This window comes from Phyllopteryx taeniolatus, chromosome 6 (genome assembly GCF_024500385.1).
Source record: "Phyllopteryx taeniolatus isolate TA_2022b chromosome 6, UOR_Ptae_1.2, whole genome shotgun sequence".
Taxonomy (NCBI): Eukaryota; Metazoa; Chordata; class Actinopteri; order Syngnathiformes; family Syngnathidae; genus Phyllopteryx; species Phyllopteryx taeniolatus.
The window spans coordinates 18,259,734-18,273,535 of NC_084507.1; the positions used below are offsets into that span (position 1 = coordinate 18,259,734).

General features: G+C 45.6%; 1 protein-coding gene across 5 annotated transcripts in view; it reads right to left on the reverse strand.

Moving 5' to 3' along the window:
- Window positions 1-943: 943 nt before the first annotated feature.
- Window positions 944-13,802, reverse strand: part of LOC133480080 (glutamate receptor ionotropic, NMDA 2D) — a 92,746-nt gene continuing 79,887 nt past the window's right edge. For 4 of the 5 annotated variants that reach the window (XM_061777739.1, XM_061777740.1, XM_061777741.1 and 1 more), the window contains 2 exons: window positions 11,733-11,968; window positions 944-9,190 (listed from right to left, as the gene is read on the reverse strand). In XM_061777739.1, the coding sequence (XP_061633723.1) occupies window positions 6,005-9,190; window positions 11,733-11,968 (3,422 nt within the window). In that variant the 3' untranslated portion in view covers window positions 944-6,004. The remainder of the gene's footprint in view (window positions 9,191-11,732; window positions 11,969-13,802) is intronic. The other variant, XM_061777743.1, reaches the window with a different exon arrangement.

Sequence of the window (13,802 nt, forward strand, 5' to 3'; positions counted from 1 at the left end):
AACCAAGACGCTTGATTAAGTCATGGTGCATGTCATAAGTGCAGACCAATTTTCAGCCTTTGTTTTAGTAATGACTAATAAACAGAATTAACACACTATATTCTTCGCTATCCATAACTAAAATGCACACGACTAACTACAATATCGATTTTGAAGCCTCATTTTATATATGGGATTGATTCTTTTTAATCATTCAAGTTTGGCAGGGTTCTTAACAACACTCTTCCCTGTGGTGTGTCAAATTTAGAGGACATTTATCTTCACTTTACAGGGACTTCAAGTTTAAAACTCCTGTCTTGTATTATTAGCCTTCAGAGAGCAAAAGTGTAGCACTGACCTCATGTCAGTGTTTGGGGACACTGATATCTAAACGTCTGTAACTCAACCTTATTAGAGCGTGAAGTCATTAGTGGGTGTACAGTTAGAGGCATCAGAATGCAATTAGCCATTAGCCCATCATAGTGACAAAACGTGTAATTAGCAGATCACAGAAGCGCGGGATTGGGGGTGGTGGGTAGAGCATTGCACAATAGCCTCGCCAGTCAAGTGTCTATAGGGGTTCATTTGTCAGGTGCTTTTTAAGTATTGTTTCACAATTGGCTGTCTGTTTATGAAGTTGTATCAGCACTCATGTTTGTTGTCATGGTGATGGAGCTGATCACAGGGCCGATGTTGACTAAAGAATTTGAGGCGGACTGTTTTTAGAGTGAAGGAGGTGGTTTGTGTTTGGTCAGACTGCATCAAATCAAAGCAAGACAGACAGGACGTGAGAGCCCCACCGAAAGCACATCAGCCTACAGCCTGAAAAAAAATGGACCCCACCAGGTGAGTGAAATCTCAAGTTCTTGGACTCACCAGGATCGTCAATCATACCCCCCCCCCACACACACACTTCCAGTTGCATTCACGACACACGGATGGAAGGAAACACAGCACCACGGGCAGTAATTAAAGAGAATCATATTTTATGAATCAATTCTCAAGAAGTAAGTGCACCACTGACCCTCCAGCCCCACCCCAGAAAAACAATGTCAAATAAACTAACATTTGAATTAGGGCACAGACCAGACCAGTCTGGGCTAGGTGCAACATCATCACTCCACTAGAAACCTGCCTTAGCAACCTAAGTAGGCCTTTAGTGTTAGAGAGGTTACTAGAGCAGAACTTTGTACATTGCTGAAAACACATACACGCGCTGGTTTCTGTGGGTAAATGCACTGGGAAAGAGAAACTCTGAATGGCGTAAGATGGACGTAACACCCTCGACCTGCTGAGTACTACCAGTGGCACTCCTATATTTCCTTGATATAATTCACGGCCAATTCAGCCAATGAGGACCCTGTTTGAATTCCGGAGCACCACTCGTATCGCTTCCGAGGTCACGGGGCAAATGTTAGTGGATGAGGTGGTGAGGCTGCGCCAAGGATCGCTTTCAAAGTCGGGCAATCGACAAGCCTAATGTGCTAGGATGGACTGGACTGTGCAAACGACGGTAAATCTGATAAATCAATGCAAATTAGGAAGACGGGGTAAATCAAAAGAGGAGCAAGTCAGTAAAGGATACAAATTGAAGAGGACGTGCTTAAACAGAAAGTGACTGAGAGTGACAGGCAGGACAGTGCGAAGCCGAACAGACTGCAGACACGAGCAACAGACAGCAGAAAACAAGCAGAACAGATGCCGTTCATCCCCCGGAGACAAAAATCTCCTAAGTGAATACAAAAGACATTGTCTCGGCTGACTGGGGTGCAGGTTTACCGCCTCCTAAATTATGAAAGCCACGTGTGCGCCGTGGTCAGACCACTTGAGATGATGCTTTGGATGGCGGCTCAGCGATGAGGATCATTGGCTGAGTGCGGTCTGCATTGTGTGTTAAATATGCATACGGGCCAAAGCGTTTGTATGCATTTCACACAGCAACGGAGAAGGGAAATATATGACGGAAGCATGCCGCAGACGGCCTTTAAATGAGATTGGAGCACATGCAAGATGCCTAAATGGCATGAAACCGCTCAACACTCCATGTTAGACACACACTGAGACACATTGCTCTGCTTACTGGCTATCAATGATATGAAACACACTGAGGATCGAAGTATTAGAAGATGAGAATGATAAAAACATGTATCATCGCCACCAGTCCAGTCCAGATCAGATGAGCCGAGACAGCAGACATGTCGGCGCCCTTCTAGCGTGAGCTACTTTCTTTTCCACCTCCCGTCCAGGACTGAGCTGAGCAGAGCACAGCTGATCTTTGATCAGCGCTTTGGGGGAAGTAAAGGACTTTATGCTATATTACCCAGCAGGCAACAGGTAGTGGCGGTGCAGGGGACACCATGGCAACGCCATGAAAAATACCATGGCAACACCATAGCAACTGTGGCCTCGTTCGCTCGCTGGTGGTGTGGTTACAGCCCAGACTTGCTACAGTGGTGTGGTCATCAGATACACACTTCAGTCACGTCACTAATAGTAACAATGTTCAAAGGTTATTCCATATAGCAATGAATTGATCATCATTAACAATCAGTCAAAAGTAGCAAGAACACAGTATCTATTGGTCTCTTTGTTTTTGCTAGGTGAGAGATAGCGGGATGATCAGGAAAAGGCAAGTTGCTAGTGTCAGCCGATGGTCTGATTAACAAAAGAGATGCGCTCACTTTCTGCCGTAACCCAAACAAGTGGAGAATGTCCATGACTTGCTAATAAAAAAGGAGAAGAGATAGCAAAAGAGACCACACAGACTGTGCCAAGGAACATAGCAGTGTTGGGGGGGCATCAAGTGTCAAAAAGTAATTCTAGGTAGTACGAGAGGAGTGATAGACCAATAGCTGTGGTATATACAGATGGATAGCGAGTTTAGACTTTTACTTGTCTTTTTTTGTCACAGGCACTAATGTCTTCACAGTCATATAGGAGGAATAAAAATTCAAAAATGATTTCAGTTTCTAGTTTTGCTACAAAGCTAAAACATTTAAAACTAGCTCATCTAACACTTCCTCCAAATATACCAAACTTAACTAATATATATACTTGTGTGTATATATATATATATGTATATATTTATTTGTACATATATATTTCTTGATAAATGATAGAATTCAAATGATCTGAATACAATAAAATATCTCAGTTAAATCACAGTATAACATGGTACATTCTCAAAAACATAGTATATTTAATATATTATTTTTTCCTCAGCATAAAAGAAAATAAAAAAGGAGCAAAATATTTTAAGAGACACTTTCTGTTCATGCAGTCACAGATTTAAGAATTAGCGCCTCAACTGAAATCAATACTGCTCAATGTCACAGCAGGTTTAAGCCCTGTTGGTTGTTTGAAAATGACTGCTACACAGCCAAAATGTTGCTGTGGTTATTAGCATTGGTATGAAGCGTAAAGCAGGGTCAATACCACTACGCAAAAGGCGGCTTCCTTTGCTCCTAATCGAACAACACAACTCTCCCACCACAAATCTTTGAGATTTAATTCAGTTCAACATGCACTGATTCGGGGACTTTTTAAAGGGTGGAGATGAAAAAAGGAGCTCTCTGTTATGATGACAGATTTTTCTTTTCTTTTAAATTGCCCCACACAGACATAGAAAAAAAAGCAATCCAAGTGCAGATAAAAGATTGTTTGCCCTAAGTGAAAGGCAAAGGAGTTCAAGGGGGAATTGAGAAGGTCGACTAAGCCTTCGATCTGCGACAACATGCACAAATATAACGCACAGTCCCTCATACAGCAAGTCAACCCCCGTAACCATTATCACCAGCATCCCAAAAGCTACAAAGTCTAAAAGTAGATGTTCTTTTGCTACATCGTGACAAAGCTACATTCAACTAGAGTAGAAGAAGAGCTGGGCTGTGGCTGGTCTTAGTGTGAGAGATTAGGCGAACGCCTTGGCCTGATAAAAATGGAATCTGTCAATTGTAATGCTGGCAACACTGGCACCGTTTAGACAGTGGATGGCTTCTGGAGTGGCTCACAAAGAAACAGTGCTACACAAAGCATTTCCAAGGTGTACTGCTCAGTTGGAGCCACGCGCTGCCGCCTCTGTGTAGTTAAAAATCACACCCAACAAAATTGGATTGAACCCGTCTAAAGTAAATCACAGATGCAGAATGTCTGAGCCCAGCTGATAAAAATATTCCATTTTAAATAGAATGTTTCAGCTGTTGTATCCCTGTCACATTGAAGGTGGGAATATTGCTCAGTCATACAGTCTGTCCTAACTAGAGTTATTACTGACTGTATTCGGTGACGTGTCAGCCACTGAATGTGTGCCTCAAAGTGAAAGTGCACCAGCGGCTGTCTATCCTTAAGCCGTTCACAATAATTTTTCCAAACTGAAGCTGAAATATACTGTAAGTAAATGTTCAACAAAATATGTATCTTCCAATTTGATCCTTAAAAAAATTACACTCAATAAAAAACAAGTGATTCTTTTAAACATGCTAGCGAATAACGTGACCTGTGGATTGTGCAGTTAAAACTGTTGCACATATGACTGAAAAATACAATGAATAATTGTGCTTAATGTAAGCCATCTCCAAAATATGTCTGGATAACAGTATTGTGGAATATAATATCCTTTTTCAATGCATTGCACTTTCCCAGTCTTCAGCTTCCCAACGGCCACCTTTGTGAAACCAATAAGCGGTGGCACACCTCAGCTGTCTATGATGTAAATTAAAGTATTAAACACAGCATAATTCCACAATTGTCTCCAAAGCTTACTTGAATATTATGCAGCCATCTAGTGCCAATTACAAATACTGCACCAATCATCCCCTTGATCCGATTATAGGATGGTGTGTTGTGGAATAATAACTTAGCACTTTCTCTGTGAAATAAATGATGTGAAAACTAATCTCACTTATAAGCTTTAGTGGGGACAGTTGGCACAACAATTGAATAATTCCCACTTCCAACACGAGCCACATCCAGCCTCCTCTTTCTTAAAACACTAACCAAGTGAGAGAAATATAGTCATAACATAAAACAAGGTTGGAAATAAAAGATGGAGTAAAGCAAAAGCAATAGAAAGAAAAAAAGAAAAAGAAGATGCTACATGTCTTTTTTTGTTCTTCATATTTCCCTTTTAAATACTTTTTTGTTCAAATACTCTCATACTGTGTGTTCCAGTTCTGGGTGGACCAAAAACTCCAACACGGAGGAGTGGATCCTGTTCAGTCCGACTGGTTTCTAATAAAACGTGACATCACATAGAGTAGAGGGTTGCAGGGGTAGAGCTAGATGGGTCTCATGGTGTTGCAAGGTCAAAGAGTACATATGTAGCATTGTCCCCACTTGCTCAGTGAAAGGTGATCAGGCTGACTGAGTGCATGAGAGATGTGACTGAATTGCTTTTCATATCAAACGATTTACAAAAGCAAAGAAGAGGGGGCCCATCTCTTCATGTTCTAGAACCAGTCCACCATTCTTGTTAAAAGGCGCCATAAGGGAAAGTGGGTATCCCTCTTGAACCCACCCAATTGTTCTCAAAGCCAGAGGGAGGGAGACGTTTTGAGCATACGACACATTTTGCGTGTGTACAAATATGACATCATTACTCACAGGTTGGAGACTTAACTTATCCATAGCTGTGACCTGGTGAGGGGAGGAGAACCGAAGATGACATCACAAAGCTCAACTCTGAGCCGAGGAGAAGTTCTGGAGCTGTTGTCCCCGGTGATGCGGCCTCGACTTCACTCTCGTGCTCATGGGAACCATCCAAGGGGGTGTAGCTTAACCTGGTATGGCGTCTCACCGTCGCCCTGACTACAACGTGTACAAGGGAGCGGGTGGCGGTGGTGTTGCTCTCGTGCAGAGCAATGACAGCATTTGGACCACTGTCCAAATTAGTTCCCACTGTGGTGGCCGTCAATTGATTACCTATGGTTACCAAGGCAGCCATGTCTATGGGTCCAGCAACCATGGCACCATGGTGCGCTATAACAGAGGTGCTCGCTTCTACGTCTCCCTCTCTCCTCTCCCCCTGTCATACCTCACTCTCCAGGCTGGAGAAGTGGGCTGACCCTCGACGCGAGCACAGACTCTTGGCTTTAAGTGGCAGGTGAGGTGAGTAGAACCTTCGTGGCTGTGGCACAGAACGGAGTCTCTGGTACTGGAGTTTGGCACTCGCTGAAGCCTGAATTTGGCTCGGGCCGGCCATCCCCACCCCTGCTGGAGGTGAGACCGAAGATGAGGAGGGCGGAGGCGGGATAGGCATAGGGAGGGTAGTAGGAGAAAGAGATGGCTGCTGAGGTGGTGACGGAGGAGGTTGAGGTGCTCGGTCAGAGGGCTGTGTGCTGAGGTTAGATTGGCTGCCTGATTTGGCCTGACTGGGATCTGCTTTTGGAGGAAGAGGCTTGGGCCGAGAGCCCCCGCTGAAACTTCTGCAGTGGGGGAGAAGCTCTTCCTGGCTATGCGATAGTGAGGTGGGTCGCCTTTTGGAATGGGAGGCGCGTGAGCGGCTGTGTGGATGTGGGTAGGAATGGGGATGTGGGTAAAGGCTACAAGAACACATCGTGGCCCGTCGAGCTTCCTCCCCTCTGTCCCTTGCTTGCCTCTTACTTTTCCTACCTCCGGTCTTCCACTTTTTTTCTCCCTTAATAGGAATCTTGTCCATAGACCAGTATCTCCTTGGTGGTGGGAATGCTGAGGGGGCTGGTGGCAACTGTGAGCCCAGTCCTCCACTCCCCCCCCCCGATTCCCAACTTACACCGGCCCCTGAACTCCAAAAATCAGTACCAATCCAGCCCTCTGCCCTAATTCCAAGCAAGGAATCATCCCGACTATTGATACTGCCTCCTCTCTCTCTCGAGGGATATGTGCCAAAGAACCACCCTCCGCCACCTATACCGCCTATCCCAGAGCTGTTCCCCCCACCTCCCTCCCAGTACCTTTCAAAACGGCCGAACTCCCCTGATGAGCCTTCATCTGAGTAACTGTCCTCTGCCCTTCTTTCTATCCTATCCCTCTCTGTTTCAGACACTGCTCCCCGACCTGCCCTCCTTCCTCTCTGCCCTGCCCGATCCCTATCTCTTTCCCTATCCTCCTCTTCCTCATCATCATCATCCTCATCATCATCGGAGTCCCACTCATGTAAGGAAAGCCCCTCTCTGGTCTGTGCTTTCTCTTTTTCATAAGGCATCAACAAAGGACGCCTCTCTCCTCCCCTGCCACTGTCATCTCTATCTATGCCTCCACTTCTTCGTCGCTTGCTGGATGGAAGGAAGGGGTGCAGGGATGTGGGGGGAGTATTTGAGTCATCTTCCCTTCCGTTCACCCAAAATTTGACTGAGGCAGGGAGTTTGTTCAGGTTGGGGTAGCGCTTGCTGGCGGCACGATGTCTGGAATGAGTGTGTGATGATTTGGAATGCCTCTCTCTACTTCTCCCACTGTCCTCCCCTTCCCTGTCATTGCCCTCCTCACCTCCATCTCTTCCCAGTCTCTCCCGCTCTCCATCCCATGATTCCCGCTGCTTCTCTCCAAATGTACTCCGATACTGGGCAGAAAAGGAAGAGTAGTCCTGAATTCCTACTTCCCTCTCTCCTTCCACTTCACCTTCCCTCTCTGGCTCTATATCTCCATCTTCTGGCTCTGATCTTTTCCCCCCAGTAGATTTCTTCCTTTTCTTTGTCCTGAGTGCCTTTTTCTTCTTCCTTTTCACTTTTCTTCGTTTCCTTTCTCTCTCACGTTCTCTTTCCCTTTCTTCCCTTTTCTTTCTCTTTTTGTTCTTTTTCTTTTTCCTCTTCTCCTTCTCTTTTCTCCTCTTCTTCTCACGTTTTTGCCTCTCAGCATCTGCCCCACCTCCACTCTTCTCTCTCTCACTCCAGCTTGCCCACCACTCTTGAAGTTGAGACAGCTGGCTGCCACCCCTCTCTCGTTCACGTTCTCTGTCACCCCATGATGTGCGTGGTTTCCTTGGCGGTATAGGTGGAGGCAAGCGCCCGTGGCTCAAGGAACGAGGCCGAATGATTGAGCGTTCCCGCTCTCGGCCCCTCCCAAGGAGAAGGCTTGACTCTTCTGTCAGCTCCTCATCATCATCATCATCCTCTTCATCAAGTCCTCCGGCCCTGTCCCGCGTGCTCCTGGAGGAGCTATAAGAGTATGTGGGGGAGGTGGAGCGAGAAGATGAGGCAGATGAGGATGTGGATGTTGACGACGTAGTCGACGAAGAAGATGAGGACGTATAGTGCAAGGATGCTGACGGTGAGGGAGGGGTATAGGAGGGGCTGAGGGGTACCGGCACAGGGAGTGAGAGTGGGGGAGAAAGGGGGCGTGTTCTCCTTCCTCCTACCTCCCTCACTCCATCTCGTGCCACTACCCTCTGCCCCGGGGGCAGAATGTTCTCGTACAGTGGCCCAGGTTCTTTGGGCTTCTTGGGCCTTCGCCTTCTCCAAAAGGATGAGGGGAGAGGGGGAGAGGGGTGTGGCAGTGGAGGTGTAGGAGGCAGAGGGGCTTGACTCTTAGGAGGCAGTCTCGGGGTTCCAAGAGGTTTAACAGCCACTTTCCCCTGACCTCCGCTGCCACTACCCACCACCCTCTTCCCTACCCCATGATCCATGCTCTTTTCAGAATAGAAGGCCACACTGGCTGGAGGGGGCTGGGGGTGGCCCATTGGCATAGTCTTGGGGGTCTGGGACCCTGCCTGCTGCTCCATGCAGGGCCCCAGTCCCTCAGGGTCAATGGGACCATAGTATCTCTTATAACCATCAAGTCCCCCACCTCCTCCAGCAGTTGAAGCCCAGTTTGGTACTACCTTTTGAGCAAAAGGTCCCATGTCAGGAATACCACCCCTTACAGCCCTAGGGTTGGTAGCTGTTGCAGATTTGGGCAGTCTCCAGCGATCCACCACAGCCAGTCTGCGATCTGGCCGAGGCAGGAAGGTGGAGCAAGGGAGGGGTGCACCAGCAATGGGGGTGCTGGAGGGACCCACTGCTGTTCCTGAATGCACCACGGTGGGAGGAGAGCCAGGTAGAGGTGTCTTGTAAACTGACTGCGGTTGCTGTTGTGGTGGTTGCTGCTGCTGTGCTACAGCAATAGCTGGACTGGTCATTGACGTCGAGATAACATGTGGTTGAGATGGGACAGGAACCATAGCGGTGTGGTGATGAGAAGTCAATGATTTAGCACCCCCTGGCGCTGTTTCATCTTCAAAGCTACAGCAGCTATACATGCCCTGAGGAGAAGAGAATAAAAATATTCGATAGACACAAAATCTTAGTTCAGTGAAAAGACATTAGCATATGACAGTGATAGAGAGACTCAAAAAAGGTTTCAGAAGATAGCTAGATTGCTATTAGATAAACAGCTGTTGCCACTTGGTTGTTGATTAACGATCAGTTATGTAAATACAACCACTATTCCAATGAAGTTGGGACGTTGTGTTAAACAAATAAAAACAGAATACAATGATTTGCAAATCATGTTCAACCTATATTTAATTTAATACACTACAAAGACAAGATATTTAATGTTCAAAGTGATAAACTATTGTTTTTAGCAAATAATCATTAACTTAGAATTTTATGGCTGCAACGCATTCCAAAAAAGCTGGGACAGGGTCATGTTTACCACTGTGTTACATCACCTTTTCTTTTAACAACATCCAATAAATGTTTGGGAACTGAGGACACGAATTGTTGAAGCTTTGTAGGTGGAAGAATTCCATTCCCATTCTTGGTTGATGTACAGCTTCAGCTGTTCAACAGTCCGGGGTCTCCATTGTCATATTTTACACTTCATAATGCGCCGCACATTTTCAATGGGAGACAGGTCTGGACTGCAGGCAGGCCAGTCTAGTACCCGCACTCTTTTACTACGAAGCCACACTGTTGTAACACATGCAGAATGTCTTGCTGAAATAAGCAGGGGCGGCCATGAAAAAGACGTTGCTTGGATGGCAGCAAATGTTTCTCCAAAACCTGTATGTACCTTGCAGCATTAATGGTGCCTTCACAGATGTGTAAGTTACCCATGCCATTGGCACTAACACAGCCCCATACCATCACAGATGCTGGCTTTTGAACTTTGCGTCCATAACAGTCTGAATGGTTCTTTTTCTCTTTGGCCCGGAGGACACGACGTCCACAATTTCCAAAAATAATTTTAAATGTGGACTCGTCGGACCACAGGACACTTTTCCACTTTTCATCAGTCCATTTTAGATGAGCTCGGCCCCAGAGAAGCCGGCAGAGTTTCTGGGTGTTGTTGATAAATGGCTTTTGCTTTCCACAGTAGAGTTTTAAGTTGCACTTACGGCTGTAGCGGCAAACTGTATTTACTGACATTGGTTTTCTGAAGTGGCAGCACGGTGGACGATTGGTTAGAGTGTCTGCCTCACAGTTCTGCCCGCCTGTGTGGAGTTTGCATGTTCTCCCCGTGCCTGCGTGGGTTTTCTCCGGGCACTCCGGTTTCTTCCCACATCCCAAAAACATGCATGGTAGGTTAATTGATAACTCTAAATTGCCCCTAGGTGTGAATGTGAGTGCGAATGGTTGTTTATTTGTATGTACCCTGCGATTAGCTGGCAACCAGTTCAGGGTGTACCCCGATGATAGCTGGGATAGGCTCCAGCACGCCCACGACCCTACTGAGGAGAAGCGGCTCCAAAAATGGATGGATGGATGGTTTTCTGAAGTGTTCCTGAGCACATGTGGTGATATCCTTTACACATTGATGTCGGTTTTTGATGCAGTGCTGCCTGAGGGATTGAAGGTCACGGGCATTCAATGTTGGTTTCCGGCCTTGCCGCTTACATGCAGTGATTTCTCCAGATTCTCTGAACCTTTTGATTATATTATGGACCGTAGATGATGAAATCCCTAAATTCCTTGCAATTGTACGTTGAGAAACATTGTCCTTAAACTGTTCGACTATTTGTTGTTCACAAAGAGGTGAACCTCGCCCCCTCTTTGCTTGTGAATGACTGAGCAATTCAGGGAAGCTCCTTTTATACCCAATCATGGAACCCACCTCTTCCCAATTAGCCTGTTCACATGTGGGATGTTCCAAACAGGTGTTTGATGACCATTCCTCAACATTCTCAGTCTTTTTTGCCACCTGTCCCAGCTTTTTTGGAACATGTTGCAGTCATAAAATTCTAAGTTAATGATTATTTGCAAAAAACAATAAAGTTTATCAGTTTGAAGATTAAATATCTTGCCTTTGTAGTGTATTCAATTAAATATAGGTTCAACATGACTTGCAAATCATTGTATTCTGTTTTTATTTACGTTTAACACAACGTCCCAACTTCATTGGAATTGGGGTTGTACATAAAATAATATAATTACAACTTGGCAAGAAAATATTGTCTCTGTGGATATAATCACATGCATATGGAGTGAGACTGCTCTGTCAAGGTCACTGTCAAAGGAACAGGACATCCAGGCTTTGAGCAGAATTAAATTTCAATTAATCTCCTCAATTGACTGAGTGGAATTGAATTGACCCCAGACCTCACACTTTCAAACGCTCACACTCTGTAACAGATGCGAGCAGGACCAGACACACGTGTGTGCATAGAATTATTTAGAAATATTTTTGTTGTATATTTGGTGTCCTGAAATTAAGAAAAGAATTAGAGCGAGACTAATACATTGGTTAGATTCAGAGGCGTAACTCTCTCACAGTGGGAATGTAGATTTAAAACTATAAGAAAATGAATGTGATGATTGCTAGTTTGTAAAAATATAACATAAGTTTAAAAAAAAACTTACCCTGCTGATAGCTAGGAGGAAGTCAAGTTTGCCTGAGCTAGTGGCCATGCAATGGCGTAACTTCCAGTAGACCAAGTGTTCCCAGGCAAACACCAGTAGGCTGAGGCCCATAGCCACCAGAAGCATGTAGAAGACCCCAGCCATGTTGTCAATATCTAGCTTACTGCTCATCACCTCAATTTTGTCATTATGGCAGATACCTGACAGCCAAAGACGCTCCAGCATTTCAATTTCATCTGCAAAGGGGAAAAGTGGGTGCAGAGGAAAAAAAACAAAGATGAGAAGGGAAAATAGTTGAGGCTGAAATAGGTGGGTGGGTCTAGGTAGGTAGGTAGGTAGGTAGGTAGATAGGTAGATAGGTAGATAGATAGATAGATAGGAAATTACAAAAAGGTTAATAGTAAGGAATGTTTCCACAGTATTGTGTTCTTTTTAGTTTCTTATCCACTGTGGCTTCTTGAGGTCAGGGGTCAACAATACAAAACAAGGTATGCCCAAAATAACAATGAGGAAGGTTACTCGGAGACACACTCCAAAACAATAAAGTGGCTCGGAAAGTTAAATGACACCGACAACCTAATCTCAACATAGTAAGCAAGAGAAAATGAGGAGGGGATGAGAAAGGGAGGCCAGGGTGCCCCACAGCGATGGCTGGATCGGCGAGACAAGCATGGAATAGAAGGCAAGGTATTACGGGAGAGTCCGAAAGAATGTTTATTAAGGTAGCGAGCAAGCAGCATTCTTTCTCGGTACACGCAGGCATCAGGAGAAATGAGACAAACAGACACGGAGGATGAGAGGTTGAGATTGTGTCATAATGACAAACAGCAGGAACACTCCACACGGCTGAAGGCGATGAGTGCAAAAGGAGGAGGGTGAATGTGAAGAAAGAGCAGATAGGGACTGACAGAAGCAGGCAGAAGGGGAAGATCATAATCATTTAATTGTGGTGGTGGATGGTCAGAATCGCCATCAAGCTGGTAAACTCTCCATCAGTTAACCTGCCAGCAATCAGGCAAGACTGCTTTACCTAGAACACTGAATTTTCATTAATGAGCTCAGCGACCTAACAAATCTTAACTTCCCTTCCAACCTGATTGACTGCCAGGGTTGCTGGTGTAACCATAGCGGTGGCTCGCCAGAAGATGCAGCGTATGATTCATGATGGAAACAAAGGGGCGTTCCAACCAACGTAGCTCGTAATGAGAGCTTTCTGTAGCACTAATGGCAGTGGCACTGTTTAAAAAAAAAAAAACATGCCAGAATGTTGCATTTTGTTGTACATTACAGGCCCGTTGCACAATTCCAAGTCAAATGGCTAAGTCATGCTGCTGCTTTGAACACTACACTGGCCTGTGAACAGCTTTCCAATGGTGCCATCATTATCTGTGCTTGCGTGGCTTACATGAAGCAGGGCTCAGTCATCTGAGTGATCTGGGAAACGAGTCTCCCGTAGCACACCAACATCATTAGCACACCAACAGATGGACACACTGCAGCTCAATGGCAGGTAGCAAGTTGTCATTTTCAGAGTTGCCTTTTAAACACATTCTGTACATTCCAAAACACCAACATCTCATTTTAACTGCACATTTTAACCCTGATGGAGGAAATGTATCTCATTCATTGACCTTTAACGTGACTATGTCCAAACATGAAACCATTGTGGGAAAACAGCATGTGCCTTAGCGAAGTTTGCAGTTAGATCGAAAGCCTAGCGTCCTACGCCTCACAGGAATCCTTTTTAATACTCCCGCGCTCCCGCAGCCAACAATGCCCGCATTGCATCACGTGACCGACGTATTGGCCCGCGCGCACCCTCTGTGTCAATGAACACGCACGCGGCAAAAATTGTCGCTGCACTTAGAATGAGATCATCTCTCGTGATTGGTCCGTTTCAGTCACATGCTGTGATGACGTACTCAGCCTTCCCCTTGGTTCCACATACCGCCGCCGCCTTCTTGATCGATTTTGCAGCATAATTAAACGTATCATCTGGCCATCTAGGTCCATTTGTTTTCCCAGCAGACACTGTTCCACGGTCGCCATTGTTGTTGCTTTGTTCCTTGT